This window comes from Rutidosis leptorrhynchoides, chromosome 11 (genome assembly GCF_046630445.1).
Source record: "Rutidosis leptorrhynchoides isolate AG116_Rl617_1_P2 chromosome 11, CSIRO_AGI_Rlap_v1, whole genome shotgun sequence".
Lineage (NCBI taxonomy): Eukaryota > Viridiplantae > Streptophyta > Magnoliopsida > Asterales > Asteraceae > Rutidosis > Rutidosis leptorrhynchoides.
The window spans coordinates 207,270,258-207,290,092 of NC_092343.1; the positions used below are offsets into that span (position 1 = coordinate 207,270,258).

The 19,835-nt window shown below is 35.8% G+C and overlaps 1 protein-coding gene across 1 annotated transcript; it reads right to left on the minus strand.

Annotated features, from left to right (window-relative positions):
- Nucleotides 1–73: 73 nt before the first annotated feature.
- LOC139875366 (cation/H(+) antiporter 28-like) lies at nt 74–3,441 on the minus strand. The gene is made up of 5 exons (XM_071862705.1): nt 3,268–3,441; nt 2,141–3,133; nt 1,086–1,676; nt 786–884; nt 74–685 (listed from the first exon to the last, which is right to left on the minus strand). The coding sequence occupies exons 1-5, from the start codon at nt 3,439–3,441 to the stop codon at nt 74–76; spliced, it is 2,469 nt and encodes an 822-aa protein (XP_071718806.1).
- Between the last annotated feature and the right edge of the window lie 16,394 nt (nt 3,442–19,835).

Sequence of the window (19,835 nt, forward strand, 5' to 3'; positions counted from 1 at the left end):
TCATCTGTAAGACCTTCTGATAAACATTCCCAGTATTCTATACCAATTCATGTAAACATTCTATCTAACCAAATTACATAATTGAGAACTCTTCGTGTAGGCCCTGAAGCTTTCCCCTAAGTTTATGCTGTTGTATAATCAACACAGAAGCCGTATTCGAAAAATCAGAAGCCGAAAGAATATCTCCAATTGGACCCAACTCGGGACACGCTTCCCAATCATTCATACCCGCCGTTAACGTTGAGTTAACCCTCGACCCTCGTCCAACTATAAACAAACTATACTCCCCTTCTAGCGACTTAATCGTCGAATACGTTTCACCCGAATTCGAAAGATACTTTTCCATATACGCAACATGTCCCGTAGCTACATGTCGATCGTAAAACTCCGCAAAGTACTCGTCGTCTTGTTTCAATTCTTCCTCGAATTCTGTTGTGTTGGCGCGGGCCCGTGTGATTCTTGATGAAATGTTGTTCCCGTTTGTGTCAAGTAGGAATCTTATGACGGTTAGCTTTACGCCTGGGTGTCGAGCCACTCGACCAGCGTAAGCGAGCGCTTCACGGTCATCTTTTCCTGCTATGAAGATGATAGCTGCAGTTGTATTTTTGGTTGATCTTGATAATTGGGTTGAACCGAGACCTCGGTCCACTAATATTCCAACTGAACAGGGTGCGTGCCGTAAAACCTGTGTCGAATGATATTTTCATATTGTTTTTACGAATGTAGAGGTTCATGTATTCTTAAAATAATATACAGACAGATAATGTTAATGTACACGTTCTAACTGGGTTATCCATGACCATTTTCGACCCTTTTCCCCTGGCCACCTCAAAATATGATGCTAGTGAGGTTTGAACCTGTGACCTTTTATAAGTAAAGCTGGGCTATTTTATATTTGGTAAAAAAACTACAAAAAAATTGGACATTTTTCAATCCATTTAACTGGTTTGTTTTGCTAGCCTTTTCAAAAAGCTCAACCCATTGACTCCTTAAGAGTAGTATATGCAACTTAAATTGCAGGTCTACTTATAAATGGGTCGAGATTGTCACCTCTAGTTATGATACTAATCATTTAGTATTATTACCTTTCTATTGACGCTGCGAAAACCCAAACGATTAGTGTTGAATTTTCCATCCGTTTTTAGATTCTTATGAAACGGGAGAATAATAAGCGAAACCAACAAATCCTCCGCGAGTGTACAAATGTCTTGATGCATCGTTGTAAGAGGACAAAGCGTAAGCATCCTTCGTACATCGATCCCTTCACATTGGTCCTTAACATATACGTCAATCGTATTACTTATATTTTCTCTCATCTCTATAATTCCTTTATCGGTTATAGTCATTGCATCAACTCCGTCTCCACGTGCTACTGTCGAAGCTGCCGAATCGGTCAACTCAATCATATCGTTTACATAAACCGTCATTTTAGGTTCGGTTGGTCCTTGTGAGATTTCCATAAAGTTAATGGCGGATTGAACGTTTTCGGGACCATGAATGCAAAGTACTATCCGAAGCTCGTTTGATGGATTTAGCCATTGGAGTGCCATTCGTTGTGTTGGGGATCGCTTTCTTGCACGCTCGATTATGTTCTTAACGACCATCGGGGCGTATATGAAGGTCATGAAGCTAACTAGTACCATAACAGTGCTGCTTGATGGACTAATTATATTCCTCTGTATCATGAAAATAAAAATCATCATTAATTATTATGAAAATGATTTGGGATTGACATTAAGAGGTTGTTGTATCAACCTTGAGATAACTATGATTGTGATGAATGTTCAATGTACAATCATTCAATAAATCTAATAACCTCTTAGTAACGAATTATCAGGATTTTGCTAATGAGATCCATAAGGGTTGTCGTTGGCGTGCATAAAAGTGTGGTACAATTAATAACCGTCACTATACAATCAAACTGTCACTATAAAGTCAATATTTAACCACCATGTACCATCATGCAGGTTAACGACAGCCCTTTAGGGCTATCGTTAGCAAAATCCTTATTATTATTATTATAATAAGTAATATAACCAATAATATTTTTAAACGGATAATGTTTTTTTCTGTTCAGGATACCCTGAAAAAAGGGAGTGTTATTTAGGATAATAAGAAACGAGAACATGTTGAAGCTTACTTGTTTGCCTAAAATAGCCATGAAGATATGGAAGTGGCCTTTGATGCTAAGAAGCAAACCTGTCGAAACCGAATCCGGCCAATGAAACCCTAAAATGACACCAATGATAACACACCCCAAAATTTTCCCAACAAGTATGATTGCAAACAAGAAAAATATACTAGCCCATGTGAGTAACTCGCCAGTTTCGAACTCAGAAAAGTCAACTTCAAAACCTACCCAAAACATGAACGCCGGGAAAAAAAGAAGCCCGAAAAAGTACTTAACTTTACCACAAAACAATCTCGATAACCGCCCATCGCGAGGCATTGCGAGCCCAGCCAAAAACACACTTAACATCATGTTAAAATGCGCGATCAACGGTGAAAAACTACACACTAATACAAGACTTGCTATTGAAACAATCAAGTGTGAACCTTTCATTAGTTTCCCAGGTGGATTATGACTATCAACCCACCTCATCAAGAATGGGATAACTCCGGCAGCCAATACTTGTTGACCGACAATAACTGCAACCATAACGCCAATCTCTGGTCCCGATCGGATAGCATAACCATTAATAGGATCAAAAATTATATAAATTAAAGTTAACATAAGAATCGAAATTAGATCAGATATAACAGCAGTTGAGATCAAGAATCTGCCAATATCAGATTTTCCAATTTTGAAATCGTTTACAATTCGAGTGAGTAATGGTGAGGCTGTTCCGGCTAAAATGAGTGAAATGAACACATCAAACTCAAGACTTGGTTCATAACTTAAATGTAACATTGGTGTCACAAAAACGCCTAAAAGAAATGTTAATACGAACGATGCAGATGCCATCTTTACTTCACGAATTGGTAACCGAAACCATATTTTAGGGTCTATTTCAAGACCCATAACAAACATGTGGAGGATTATCCCAAACTCGGCTACATAACCAAGCGCCATATTAGCATCGTCCTTAAAGTTGTTGCGTAAAAATGGTAAGTTGCTCAAACAGAATCCTACCTGCATGTATCAAGTGAGTATAATAAATAAAAATAATATTTTGCATGCATGGAAGAAATTATATGGCTCCTAATGACGAAAGGTCATCTGTTTACGAATGATTAAATGACGAAAAAGAGGGATATAGACGTTACAATAGCTTCTGAAATGATGCGAGGTTGGGAGTAAGGGCGTAAAATCATGTGCAAAATGTTGCATAAGGCTAACGTAACGATGAAAATTAACATATTCACCGCGATATTTGCAACTTTCATCACGGTTACTTGTGTGCATCTTGGATCCTTTTCGTTATTATCGTCTCTATCCATGTGTATATGATCTTCTCAACTTCTAGGTTTGAATCAAATCATAAGAATGTATATCACCTTTTTCTTGAATTCAACCAAATGAATGAATGATCCAACAAAATGTTGAGAAATGGTCATAAATTTGGTTTTGGGATTCTTGAAACACAATGAGAAAGATTTGAGATTAACATGGAAAAATTGGATTCGAGGGATAAAATTGGATGTGAAGAAGGTGTGCATAGAGAAAGGGGAAAGATTTGTTAAGGCCATGATGAAATTGAAAATAGAAAGATGATAATTTAGTGAAGGTGAATTTGTGATGGCCTTGTGAATAAATATGAGAGATTATAGGCAAGAGAGTGAAAGGTCCATATTTGTTCTATGAAATACAAATTTTAATTTCCAGAATGTTTAAGCAACACAGGTAAAAGATTGATACTACTATGTGACAATGTCACAAGATAGTTTTAAATTAAAACACTCCTACTACCTTATTTTGAGAATTTGAGGTGTACCACACACCCTCCTGAATAATTTGAACACGAAAAAAATCTTATAAAAAGATTTGGTATGGGTTTTGAGGCGAAATGGGTCAAAAAAATACCCCACCCAGTTTGGATCTGTGATAGACATGAGCAAAAATTCCAAAAAACTGAAACTAAACTGATACTTGTACCGAAAACATAACCGATAGTTATTCTGTTTCTGTTCCAGTTCTGGATTTGGGATGAGTTCGATTTTGGTAACATTCGGTTCGGTACTGGAAACCGAACACGAATATTAATGAACGTGTATGAGTTTTTGATTTTGTTCATATATGCAAGTGAATTTTTTCATGTGAAGTGTTTCCATATTTGTTTGTAAAGTTTACAAACGAATTAAACGATTTTTCACATATTAGTTAACGACAACCAATTTACAGTTTCTTTGAGTATATACTGAGAAAACGTTACGGAACCAAAACTGGTACCGCCTTCTTAAATTAGTTCGGTATTCGATTCTTGAAAATGAAATTGTGTATTTTTAGTTTCGGAATTTTCAGTTTCGGTATGGTTTGGTACTACGCACCAATCTCATCTCTAATCTATGGGTTTCAAATCCAAAATGATCTCATCTCTAATCTATGGGTTTCAAATCCAAAATGTCATTTCCAGTGCCCTAAACCAAACAACAGAATCAGTCAGTTGGTAATTTTTTAATCATACAACCTCTTATTTCTTAATTTTGATAACTTAAGATTTTTTTTTTTATAGTTGTAATCATGGGGCCCATGTACAATTGATTTTATATGTAGATATGGACATAAGATTAAATGCTTAGTTGTATGCAGTTCATATTTTTATAAGTATTTGTTCAAAATACATAAAGTTAGCTGCTTATCAAATCGATGATTATTGAACAAAGGGGTCTTTTTAATATTGTAAATGTCTAAGTATTTGTTCAATATGAATGAATTTAAATAAATGCTTTGGAGATAGAAGTTAAAAAGTTTAGATAAATGCTTTGGAGATAGAATGTGACACGAATCCACTCGTTGAAAGTAGTAAACTTGAGTTGGTTCGTCAACTAAAAGAGAACTATGTAGCTGTTTTAACTTTTAACATTAAGATTTTTTTTTTTTTTTTTTTTTTTTTTTGGTAAGTTAGTTTTCTTGTAGAAGTTTATTGATGAGATTATTAGTAACATCTTGGGTATGTTTGGCAAAACTAGCTGTTAGCTGTTAGCGATTAGCCGTTAGCTGAAGTTTTTTAGATGTATATAATTGTTTGACAAAATAGCCGTAGCTGTTAAAAAAAAGTAAAATGACAAAAATGGACATTAGAAAAAATAGTTAAATTCATCATTCATTTTAAATTTTGATTTAACAAAACGTAGCCATTAACAAATAACCGAAAACATATATTGTAATACTAAATTATTTTCGACGAGCATTCCATATTAAAGTAGCAATATCGTTACGAACATGTTTCATCTCATTACTTCTTCCTTCAAATAGTCCTTCGGCGCTTTTGTCACGGTTACTAACATCAATAAGCTCATCTCGTGGTATGTAATTTGGATGTTGATCGATTATTGCAAACAAAATGTAACGACCCTGGATTTTCCAACGTATAATTATTAATATTAATATTTATTATTAATACTTGCGCTTTAATAAATGTATTCTTATACATTTTACTTGTTACCGTATTTGACTTTTCATGCCCCGACTTGTCTTTGTGACACACGCTTTTCACGAATAATATTTAGAATATTATTTACGTTCATGATTAATTACTATTAATCATTTTTAATTAACTAATGCAAGTAGTTAATTACTTGGGCTTTTATTTAATTGTTACATACTTGAACTTGGGCTTATATTATTGGACTTGGAAGCTCACCCTACTTTTCTTAATGGACTACTAGTAAGCCCACTTTTATGCTAGTGATTTATTAATGATAAGCAAGGTTAATTAAGTTAATGAGGAGACAAGAATGTCTCAAGCATGCAAGACCTCCTTCCCATACATTTAACCTTATACCTCATACTAGCATTCACCACCTTTCAATACTTGAAAGTTGAATTTGACTTCCCCTTTTGGGCACCTAGAAACCGTCGGCCACCTTGTGTGGGGAGGGAGTTCAAAACTTTTTTTTTGGTTACTTATTTGCTAGCATTCACTTCATTTTACACACACATACTTACACCACATTATTTTCTCTCAACTTTCTCTCTAATTTGTAAGTATTATATTTTTTTCCCTTCTTTTCTTCCTTGAAAACCAAAACTATCATCATCATTTGTTACTTGTTTGTTGTTGTTGTTGTTAAAGATCAAACTCTCTAGTTTGTATCTTCATGAATCTTGCTTCTTCCATCTTTTGTTTGATGAAGAACCAAGAACAAGGATCTAAGTTTTTATAACTTAGAGCACTGGGTGTGGTGACGCGTCAGTTCAGTGTTAGTTCAGTGTCTTGCTGATGAGTGGACGCTGACTGGACTGACATTGTAAACTGACATTGGTGAAAAAACAGGGGAATTGGGAAGAATGTCAGTTCAGTGTCAGTTCAGTGTCTTGAAAAAGTTTTATTATTTATCATTTATTTTATCCTTTTTAATTAAATAAATATTTTCTATATATTTTATCATTTATATCCACTAGAATAGGGAGAGACGACTTCCTCTACCTGGGGACCGATAGGTATCCGTGGGTGGAGGAATGACTTCCCTTTTACTTTAGGGTAGAGGAAAGGACTGTCTACATCTAACCTCCCTCATACTTCACTCTAGTGAAATTGGGTATTGTTGTTGTTGTATATAAAAAAAAGTTTTATATAAACAGATGTTTATGAAGTTATAAAAATAAAGTTGCTTGTAAAAAAAAATAACTAAATAGTATGATTTTATCTCATGTACACTAGTAAAAATATATGAACCAAATATCAACTATTGTAAGGTTAAAAATGAAACTTTAAAACAACTTAAGGGACTGTTAATGAAAAAAAAAAAGAAAAAAAAGTACAGGAGGCTTATCTTCTTCCTTATCTCTCCCCCTCATCATCCTCCATTTATAAACCTTCTTCACTTAAATTTTACTGGACTTTCTTTTTTCCATACAAATTAAATCAACCAAAAAGAAAAAGGAAGAAATGGAGGAAAAGGAAGAAAAAAAACAGAGAACGGATATAAATTCGAATTTGGGACCCACTTAACCTTCGCAATCGACGTCTTGCACGTGACTTTGGGCTTGAAAACGGTGAACCGACGGCGGCAGGGTGTCGGCCGACCGTCGGTCACCTCCGTCTCCGAAACCGACGTCGAGGTGACCTCTTCCACAACCCATGCTCTTATGGTTCTACATTTAAAGTATTATAAAGATCAAAAGTTCATAAGCTTTAAGATCTTACTTGTGTTCATGTTTTGTAAACTTAAGGTTTATTTTCTTAAAGATCCAAGTTTTGGCTTGAATCTTCTTAAGTTTGAAACAAACATGAACTTGTTACTTGTACTTTAGTTTATTTCTTCATTTTGTATGTATTTAAATTAGTGATTATTTATTCTTGGTCAAGTATTACTAGTTAAACTTGATCTCATTTTTCTTGAAACTAAAGTTAAACTTTGTAAGTTCAAGAACATGGAAGTTTAACTTTCTAGTTATAACTTCATACACTTATGTTAGATCTAAGTTTCTATAGCTTATGGTCTTCCAATTTTGTTGTAAACAAAAGCTTATGAGCTTACATACATTTTCAAGATGAAAATCTAAGTTTCATAACTTATGGTTTCATTAAAGTAAAGATCCAAGTTATATAACTTAGGGTTTAACTTAAGAACACTAGATCTAGACTTTTTAGTCTAGGATCTTTAAGATCTAACTAAGATCTAAGTTCTACAACTTAAGATCTTGTTTATTTAGTTTACTTTCAAGTTTATAGCTTAATATTGTTATTAGAACTCATGTATGTGTCGGATCTAAGATCTTGATGTAACTTTGGTTCATCAACCTACTTGCAACCCTTAAATTAGTTGTGCTACTTATCTTAGACATAAACTAGTGTTATGATAGTCAAACCTTGGTTAAGATGATGCAAACACATCAACGAGTTGTACACTTGAAGCTACAAGCATCAAGGATGAGAACCGTGATGAGCATCAAGCACCAAAAACCCACCGAAACACTTTGCTTACTGTTTTCTGGGTCTGATCAAGCTACCTGGGCTACTGTAAAGTTGATTTCCAGTTATTTCGGTTCGAGTAGATGATTTTTGGTTTAGGCCTCGTCTTAATCCGAGTTACGGTTTAGGATTTATAGCCTTCCGAAAATCACTATGCCCTTTTAACGTTGTGCTGAAATTTCTTACCTACTCGCACTTAAACCTTCGCCACGGTCAAATGAAGACGAGTTTGGTTCTGGAAATTGGTCAGCAACTAGGGGACTCATATACGGAGCCATGGCCACTGGTCTCACCTCATTTCAGTTTGTATAGAGGTCATGGAAACTGAACGAAGTCAGCCTTTATTTCGAACTCTATTCTTGATTGAAACTTACTTTACACTTTTTGACTTATGATGAATGATGATGATACTTAAGACCTAATTTACATACTTTTAAACCTTTGGGAACGATTTACTGACTTAGTAACTTTTGACTTAGGTTGAGGACCTTTCGGACCAACTACTTGCTTACTTATCTCGTACCGACTTTACTACTTTTTACTGTGAGTTATAGCATCCCTTTTTACTTTAACTATTTTGGGAACTGAGAATACATGCGCGTTTTACATTTTACATACTAGGCACGAGTACTTAAACTTTATATATGTGTGGGTTATACAACGGCATAAACTTTCCCCTTAGCTCGGTAACGTTTAGTCATTGGTATTTGAACCGGTGAATGCGAATCTTAGATATGGATCCATAGGGTTTGACATCCCCACTCGGGCTAGTAGCGCTAGCATTTAACGGGTGTTTAATACTTCGTAAACATACACACTCGCCAAGTGTACTTTTAGGGGGTGATATTACGTTAAGTTAGTTACCAATTGCCCACGGTTGAACATATACTTTTCATACTGTTTTGAAACACTAAAATCTCGTGGCCTACCTTACATTACTATTATACTTAAACTATAGCTCACCAACATTCGTGTTGACATTTTTAAGCATGTTTTCTCAGGTGCTTAGAGGTTTAATTGCTTCTGCTGTTGTAGTATTGCTGTGTAGACACCCGCTGCTTCTGTTAGAGATGTCTCCGCATGAAACATTTATTTTGCATTCAAACTATGTTACTTTTGAAACAATGAAGTTGTAATGACCTTTGGGTCACGTACTATTATTATTGCCTTCTATTCATAGAAGCACGCTATCGTATATTAAAAATTTGACGTTGGTCATGACGTCACCTTTTCTTATGAATGCAAACTTATTTTAAAACAGCATATAGTGTTTGACCTTGTAATGATCCTGTTGTTGATGATCCGTACATGTTAATTTTGTACGGGGCGTCATACAAAATATCTTCTTGGCTGTTAGTACGGATGTAGTTATGCAACGCAAATGTAGCCATTATAACATCAATTTGTGTTTGCACACTAAACCTTGGCATTTCACGAAGTATGCGAAATCGTTTCTTTAAAATTCTGAATGACCTCTCAATATAACTTCGTAGAGATGAATGTGAACGGTTGAATGCTTCTTGCATATTATTTGGTGACTCTTTTTGAAATTGGGATTAATGGTATCTTGTCTTGGGATATGGAACAAGGTATCCCTTTCTGTCTGGATATCCTTTATCAACCAAATAATATTTACCTGATAAAAAAGTTTAAACAAATTGTGTTGGAATTTGAAAAAAGTAACATGAAAGAATAAAATAGATATGTATATTTACCTTCAGGTGGTTGTAAAAAGTTCATTGACTTATTTTGGATTGAGTGCATAAACAAAATTGTGTCATGTGCTGATCCCTCCCATCCGACTGATACATATGTAAAACACATATCAAAATCACACGTTGCCATTACATTGAAAGTAGGTACTCCTTTTCTACCAATATATGGTAGTTGTTGACTCTCTGTGATGCAGACCCTTATATGTGTACCATCGATACATCCGATGCAATTATAAATGTAATTTCAACATTAGAGACGTAAAAATTTAAATAAATAAAAGATGACATTAATAAATACATTACCTTGAAATAGGGCATATATATTTTGTCGTTCATGATTTGAGGTGGTATTAGTTGAAAAGTTGGATCTTTTGGTCTTATAATGTTGCATGCTAGACCTTGAAAACCTTTATCTCTACCAATAATTGCATTTAGAACCTCATGAAATGCTCGACTAATAGTCTCTCCTGAACGCTGAAAACGCTCCATAACATCTCTATTAGATAATGCCAATGCCAATGTATACATAAATATCCCCACCATCTCAAATGTGGACATTTTATCAGATGACTATAATCCATAGTTTGTTTCAAGTTCTCCACATAATTTCCTAAACAAATCCGGATGCATTCTAAATGCATTTACACATCGTATTGGATGACCGTTTAAGACTTCCATCACCCAAGCATCGCCTGTTTAAGATGATGTCATGCATGGTTCCTTGTATATATACTTATAATAATATGCCGCAGCAAGATCATTTGTATAGCATGAATCCAACAACAAATTAAAACAATGCAGTTTGTGTATCTTCTTGCTTATCTCACTATTCATATTAACCCTGTCAACAAATTCATAAAACTACTTCAAACCAAAAGATATTATGAATATACTTTCACTAGCAATTCACTAACACCAAATATTCTCAAAGAAGAAATTTTATATAAAAAATATACCAAATAACATCCAACTAATTTATGTCACTAACACACATAAGAAAAATGAAAATGTTTCAAAAAAATTGTTTGAACTCATAAAAACTATGCTAAAAGAAACTTCAGGTATTTTGTCACTTCGCATATTGATGAATATTTATCTTTTCACCGGATCTTCAAATAAATCAATTGAAAACAACCACAAATCCCCTGCTTCTGTCATTAATCCTACATCAACCATCCGGTTAAGCTCACCTACAGCAGCTCCAATAGTAAACTTAGTACTTTCATCGAGTTTGGAAGAATCTGCTTCTAATATCTGTAGAGCACGTTGTTGTACCACACTACTTTGCGCTAAAAGGTTCTTAAGCATTAAAGATCTCGTTGATTCTCTTCCTTTACGTTTCATGTTAGCTGGTTTGGGTTTAGTGTTTATTTTAGAAGCCATATCAAAATTTTTAGCAACCTCACTTGGGATTGGTGCCAACGGATTTTGTTGAATGAATTCATTAAGAAGGTTGCTATAGAAATTGGGATCTTCTGTTTCTAAGTCCTCTAGATTTGAAGGTGTGCCATTGTTTACTTGATAAGCATCTGCATCAAAAACCATTTCAACATCATCATCCACAAGGTTCTCAACATGCACCACATTGATTGTATTTGAGTACATTGAAGGCGCAACACAATTCGACCCACTAGCAACTGCATCCCCAAATAACTGATCCCATTCATCTTGAAGTTGTGTTGATAGTTGATTTTTTCTAATTGATGCGTATTTATTCCTATACACAATATAATTGTGAATCATTAGTTTAATTAAATGAATTATATCATCATAAATTTATATGCTGTTTTGAAAATTAAATAACTTATATTAACTTACCGCAGTTTTAGCTTTTCAACCGCAGTTTTAGCTTTTCATCATTCATCGAAACAATTAAGTTGCTTGGTAATTTCATTCCAATCAAGACCAGTCTCTCCGTTCTTCAGTGTCTTCCAAAGGTTGTATTCCTTTCTCATACTATCATACTTGTTCTTTAAAGCTCTATCACTGTTGAATTTATATGTTATAGATCTTTCGAACTCGGGTTGAAGGGAAATCCATTTAAATGGAGAAGTTCGACCATGCTTCGTGATATATCTATTTAAGAACTGACAAAATTCCAAAACCATCTCTTTTGTCCAGTTTTCTTTCTTTGCATTCTCAGGTTTTGAAGCCATCTAACAACATGATGAGATTCGAATGATACTTTAATACTTAATTTAAACCAATTGATTATCTTAACCTTATAAAAGCACTTTACACCTAATTCCATTACTTTTAAAGCCTACCACCATTATTCAACAATTTATCACTATATATATATATATATATATATATATATATATATATATATATATATATATATATAAACTGACTCCCATATTCATAATGAGCCAAATAAGAATTTGTAATTTATTCATTTAAAAGCAAACAAAGTATATGTTCTTTAAAAAAACATTTTATACGTAATAATGTAAAAATAATAATATTAAAACCCCACTCAATTCATTAATACTCACGCATCGGCATGAAGTGGGTCCACTTACTTTATCCAGCCTCAATACCAGATTTAAGAAGTTAGGTATCCGCGTAACCTCCTTAATTCAATCGTCCATCTCCCTTTGCTTTACTAACGTCACAACCCACCCCAACCCTAATTCCCATCGCCTGTTCCCGCACGTTACTCTCACTTTCTCCTCTTCTCCCTCTGTTTGTGGATGTAGGTAACTGCTGGTGATGAAACTTTTCAATTTACCCAATAACTGGATCTTTAATTGCTCGGTTTAAACTGCAATTAAATTGGTATTCATGAAATTCAATTGATTACCTTCACCTTCATATTCCAGCCTGCAAGAAAATTTTTCAATTTTGTAACTTACATTTGAATTCAATCACCCAATTGGAGGGATGTTTCGGATTCGGTATATGCTGCATGCATTGATGCTTATAAATTCAAGTGACCTGCGTTATTGTTATGTATATCAACCAAAACATCAAATTATATTGCAATGGCTCATAACAAGGCACCCTCCACATCTGCTGTTGACAGGAAAACATATGTCTTTCTCAATGAGCTTGAATTAGGCAAGCAATCACAGGTGCTGGTCATGATCTGCAGAAGTTGGGATACACATACAATTTATGACAGGTATTTGGGGACCGAATTCATAGCTTCATATGAGCAGGTATACAATTCTAAACTCACTTTGTAATAACGCATATCAAAGATGATGTTAGGTCAATATTGTTTGAATAGGTTTCGTTACTATTATTTATCGATTGTATTAATTGTGTAATTTCTTTTTATGTGTATGATGTTGCTCAAACATATAACTCAGGGGAATGTCATACAATTAACTGCTAAAAGTAATGTGGCGCACCACTTCATCCCATGCCTTAAGGACGGATTTGTTTACTTGATAACCAACTTTGACGTCATATCTAATAGAGATGACTATCGTATTCTCAAGGACAACGCCCTGATGATTGAGCTCACTGGGTCCACATTTTTGAGGAAACATCCAAATGTTGACACAAGCCCGTTCATCCGTCATCCCTTCCAATGTATTCAAATCGAAGACTTGCAACCAACTTTGGGAAAATTTGTCATTGGTATGATTTTCTGCAACTTAATCTCTTATTTATTTGCATTGTCTGATTGCTTTGACCTGTCTCATTATTATGTTAGACGTGGTCGGCTATGCTGTGAATGTCACTAAACCCCACCCAAGGGAATCGGCCAAAGAGATTGTTGAGTTTGACCTGGTGAATGAGCGGTACATATCTCATTTAAATGTTTACGTACATTTCACTTTTATGCATACCTGTGTTTGTCGTAGTTCGTGTGATGACCTATTTTTTGTGTGCAGGGGTAAAACAATACGGACAACACTATGGGGCGACTTGGGTGCCTCTTTCCTTAAAAGCCAGGCTGCAGCTCCTGCCTATTACTACATCATCTTAAGTTCTGTCACGGTGAAAAAGGGATTCAATGGTATGCGGTACGGTTAACAACTGTAGCTTCTCACTATTTGCCTTACGTGTTGCTGATTTTAAACACCCTCATTGGCAGATGTTCTTTCGCTCTCTAGCATATCATCAACACTTATTATCGACAATGCTGAAATACCTGCCATTATCAACTTCAAGGAAAAGATGAGGTCTCCTTCCCGCTTACTGTTTATATATTTCATACTGCCATTTGGTCCTTTACATCCATTTTCCATATTTTAATGTTTGTTGCCATATGCATCTGCTCTCTTCTTGCAGTGGCATTCAATTGCCCCTAGCTGTCGAGCCTGCTGCGCCAGGCTGGCAAATCCCACCACCTAAGGACGGCACCCTTCGCGAGCTCCTTGATATGGCGCGGAAAGGGAAAAAGAACATCGTAAGTGTGACCTGGAATTCTTTTCCACCTAATACTCCATTTCAACATACCACACTAACTTGCGTTCAATTATATTCCTACACTGTGTAGACGGTAGACGTATTTAGGTGTTCAGTGGAGATTCAAAACATCTGCATGAAGAACTATTGGTACTACAACACTTGCAGTGTCTGTAAAGCAAGGAAGGGCCTTGATAGGAGGTTTGGCCAGCATTGGTGCGAATCCTATAACGACACTGTCCCTGAACCGATCACAAGGTATTCACCCCCTAACCCTAGGATATGAACGACTATTAAAAATAGTTTTCCTTGCTAAGGTTAAGTCTATTGCCAACAGAGACTACGGTGATGGTCCTCTTTGATGAGACGGCTGAGTCTTTAACCCAAACCACTGCAAAGACTTTGTTAGCTGAGGTTGATGAGGTACAGTCCTACTTTTTTTAACGATTTGGTCATCTGTTGCACGCCGACTTACGTGTCTCGGTGTATGCAGGAAACATGTAACACAGTGCTGCCAAATGCGCTGGCTAACTTGCTAGGCACGACAAGAGTGGTTCTGTTGAAAGCAACGTCATACTATAATCAAGGCACATATGAGAGTTTCAACTGTATAAAAGTCTATGCGGCTGACGCAGTTCTAGAGAACCCACCCCCACCAACTGCTGTCGAACCTACTGTACCTACTAAGCCCTCTACATCAGGCAACCCACTTGCTCCATCGTCGTCGGGCCCCAAAGGGCAGAAGCGAACCACTGAAGTCCCGACACCCGCTAAGCATTTAGAACGTACCAGTCGGCGCAAGTAAACTGCACACTTTATTATATACACACACATATATATATTGGTTCACGGCTAACTCAATGCTTACATACACCATTTATACTGCTATTTAGGTTTGTCGTAACAAGTGACTCAGAGGATGAAAACACCATTGCAGAAGAGAACAAGGAAGTGAACGACAGTCAGTTGCCCAGCGACTCAGAGGATGAAAACACTGTTGGAGAAGAGAACAAGAATGTGAATGCGAGTCTATTGCCCGAAAAATAGGTTTTCCTTTGTTCATGAATAAATTACTCACCCTGTTGAGATGTGCCTTTGGTAGTGTTATTTTCCTAGACATGGTTTGTTTACATTATGTCTTTCATGTGCGTGTGATGCACCTTTAATAAAATAACGCATGGTTTTGAGAATCACTCTTGCCTTACGATGAGGTTCATTTATATTATAGCTATTACATGTTCCTTCTTTTTTCCCCCACCATATTTGTGCGAGTGGTTGGATATTATTCTGCAATTGTACATACAGCATATACATACATATCTACAACATCTGTAAAATGGTAGTTTATGTGCATGTTAGTTTTTTTATTTTTGTGAAAGGCTGTCTAATGCTCTGCAACTGCAAATGCATCCAGACATATACGTATATATATACTTATGCACGTATATTAATATGTCCACACATATGTAGCTATATAATATACATGTACATAATACACACTCATATACAGACACATATGTATAAATATATTTTTAAGGTTATTTTGTTGTTTTACACATGTACATAGTTTCTGGGCATGCAAAGGTCTCAGGTGTTTTTGTTTAAGGTGCTCTAAATTAAACAGGTGACGAATGGGTCAGTTGACAATAAAATTTATTAGTTTTGTGATGTTCACTTTTGCACATTTGGTTAGCTAGGGCAAATTTGCATTACAAATTCGACGGGTCAACTGCATTTGGTCAAATGGGTGAAATGCATAGTTTGAAGTAAGTGATAACAATTTGTTGTGTACACATTTCCTACACCTTCCTTCCCATTGCTGTTTTTATGAAGGAAGTTATTCACATTTCCTAACCTTTCTTTGCATCGTATATTATGTTACTGATATACTGTCCTATACTACATGTGTGTATATATATATATATATATATATATATATATATATATATATATATATATATATATATATATATATATATATATATATATATATATATATACACCTATATACAACTTCTCACATTCTAGCAATAAACATTGGTGTCCCTTTCCTTTATTGTGGCATCCCTTCATGTTTCTATTTTATAGTTACCTACACCTTATTTATGCAAGTTATGAGAAACTCCTTTCCCATTAAAAGTTTTGGAAAAACCAACAATTGTTGACTCAGCTTCTCATATCCTAACAATAAACATTGGTGTCCCTTTCTTTTATTGTGGCATCCCTTCATGTTTCTTTTTTTAAATTACTCACACTCCATTTATGCAAGTTATGAGAAACTCCTCTGCCATTAAAACTTTTGGAAAGACCAACAGTTGTACACTCATCATAGGTTGCTTATATCATTAGCTGCAGGATCTCATTACATATTGTTTCTATAAATTCACAAGCTTCATGTAAGATGCCTCCACCTGATATTCCATCCTCATCTGCCAACACCTCCAAAGGTATGTTGTTTCACCCTTTCAGCTCCATATGTTTACATCCCTTTTCATTTATTTTCTCTACAAACATGTAATTACCAGGCAAGGTGGAGTACGCAGCATTCGTCGACCTATTGAACGGTCCTATATCAATTTGCTCATCAACAAGAACTACAGCTAATGGGAAATTACAATCATATTGTGTTCTAAAATTAAACGCTACAACCAAGGTTGGAGAACTCAGATCTCGGAGAGATCTCGTTTAGACATTTTTTGGGAGATCTCGACATCTCGGAAAGATCTCGGTTAGATCTCGGACATTGACTTACGTTGACTTTATAGTTTTTTAATAAAAACATACATATATACATAAATAAATGTATATTTATATACATTTTTACGAGATTTTACAACAAAATACGATAAATGTGGGAGAAAATCTGGGAAATTACGAGATTTTATAAGAAAATCTGATAAATGAGCAAGAAAATCTAAAAAAACGTGGCTTTGACCAAGTTTGACCCCGTTGACAGAGAAATCTCGGGAGATGGTCATCTCGAATCGGTCGCCTTCTAAAAAAGATCTCGGGGAGATCTCGGGGAAAAATAAGGAGATTTACAACACTGGCTACAACATCTGTTGCATCTGGTACAATATCAAACACCCTTCAATATAAATTCATGACAGTACAATGTTTTTGGTCACTCCTACACACTTAACTGACAAATATGTTATTGCAGATTATCAGAATATTAGAACTCACACCCCACCCAACTCTGGTCAACCAACAGATTTTCTACATGTTCAATAGTATCTCCCTTTTTAAAGTATCGAATATGCTTACTCAATTCCATTTACATATGTCAGCTGCACTATTTACAAATAAGGAACATCACGTGAAATCTGGCGCGCATATCCCATGCAACCCAACTGGTTACTACCTCTTTTCTAAGTACTTACACATGTCACTGTTTCGTTTGACTAGGTATTTTAGTCTGATGCTCACATTTCTGCAGTTATAAGCTTACACATTTTTGACCATCATTGGCTATCACTCTCAATATAAACTGCACACATACAAAATCAATGTAGCACTGTTGACTGGAGTCGACCTGCAGTTGCATCACAGATTGCGCAACATAAACATTCAAATTAAGAATCTTGACCAGTGTTGACCATCCATGACCTCCGGCTCATATTCAGGCTTTTATTGAGTGGGCTTAATACAACTGCACCTACGCTACAACCAGTGTTGTAAATCTCCCGAGATCTCCCCCGAGATCTCATTTTTAGAAGGAAACCGAGACGAGATGTTCATCTCCCGAGATTTCTCAGTCAACCGGGTCAAACTAAGTCAAAATCTCGATTTCTAAAATTTTCTTGCTAATTTGTAAGATTTTCTTGTAAAATTCGTAATTTCTAAGATTTTCTCGCTCATTTCTCTGATATATTTGTAAAATCTCGTAAAAACGTATATAAATATACATATATTTATGTTTTTATGTATATTTTTATTAAAAAAATTATATAGTCAACGTAAGTCAACGTCCGAGATCTTCCCGAGATTATTCCGAGATGCCGAGATCTCCCTAAAAAAAGTCCAAACGAGATCTCCCCGAGATCCGAATTCTCCAACCTTGGCTACAACTGTACTATTATCTCCCCTTTTAAAGTATAAAATATGTTTAACCAGTTTCATTTACATCTGTCAGCTGTAGCACCTACAAAGAGGAAACAACACGGGAAATATTCGGTCAAGATTGCATCGAACTCATCAGGTTACTTTTACTATTCTATTTACTTAAACATGTCATTGTTTCGTTCCAATTGGTCATTTAGTCTCATAGTCATATTTATGCACTTATAATGTTAACTCCTGTAAAATTCCATTGTTCTTATAACTGAACAGTCGTAAAGTAACGTTTCTTTGGTTACGTAAAACTTTATATCACGCTTGGCCACGTTTAGAAAGTATCACACAGTTTATATGATTGTATTCAAGGGTATGTGCAATTACAAATAGATAACAAACAGGTATATATAGATGTATATATTTTTGGCTTAATTGAGATGTAAGCATCATTTACCATCTGAATTTACTATAGGCATCTAAAATTATATTTTTTAAATTTTTCAGGCGCAACGGCATGTTATCATAATCACAGTCCCCCCGCTCACAAATGTCGCAACTGTAACGCAACAATGTGGTATGAAGAGCGAAACAACAAACCCAAAACCACTTCCAACCCAGTATTCTCGATGTGTTGCCAGAATGGTAAAGTACTCCTGCCAAAATTGATGGATCCTTCTCCACTTCTGAAAAGACTGCTCGATTACAATGACCCTGCAACTGCCAAATTCAGAGAACAGATACGGATTAATAACAGTATGTTTTCTTTTACGTCTTTCGGGGAAAAATAGATCATTCTGTCAACCGGGGGCGAGGCCCATATACCTTTAGAATAAGCAGTCAGACATACCATAAAATTGGTTCACTTCTACCGGAGGAAGGGGGTCAACCAAGATACGCACAATTGTATTTTTATGACACCCGGAATGAGGCAAAAAACCGTATGTCTACTTTTCTAGGCACTAACTCAAGAGAGTGAATAGATGAAACGTTAACCAACAATCTCATTAGCATGCTTGATGAATCAAGCGCTATTGCACAGGCTTTTCGTATGGCCCGAGATTGGTCAGCTGACAATACAGGTTCTGAGTGCGGGATCCATTTGATCGCTAAGGCAACAAGCTCCCGTCAGTACAACTCAACTAATGTCGCTGAAGTGGCTGCGCTAATCACCAGCGACTTTGGTCACTGTAACTCTACACGAGATATCATTGTCCAGAAAAAAAACTGTGCACCACAAAGAATCTCGGAACTACACCAGTTATACATGGCATTGCAATACCCGTTACTTTTTCCCTACGGGGAAACCGGCTACCATGAAAAAATACCATATCACAATAATACTGGAAGGCGACAAACAAATCGCGGTCACGTGACTATGAGAGAGTTCTATTGTTATAGAATTCAACAGCGTGAAAGTGAGGCCACAACTATCCTCAGAGGTGAACGCTTATTCCAATAGTACTTGGTGGACGCTTATACAACTGTAGAAGAACAACGGTTGAAATGGCTACGCCACCACCAAAATGAACTCCGCATTGACCTATACAATAATGTTTGTGATGCTGTCACAAGGGGCGACACATCGGCTGCTTCAATCGGAAAGCGAATAATTTTACCATCT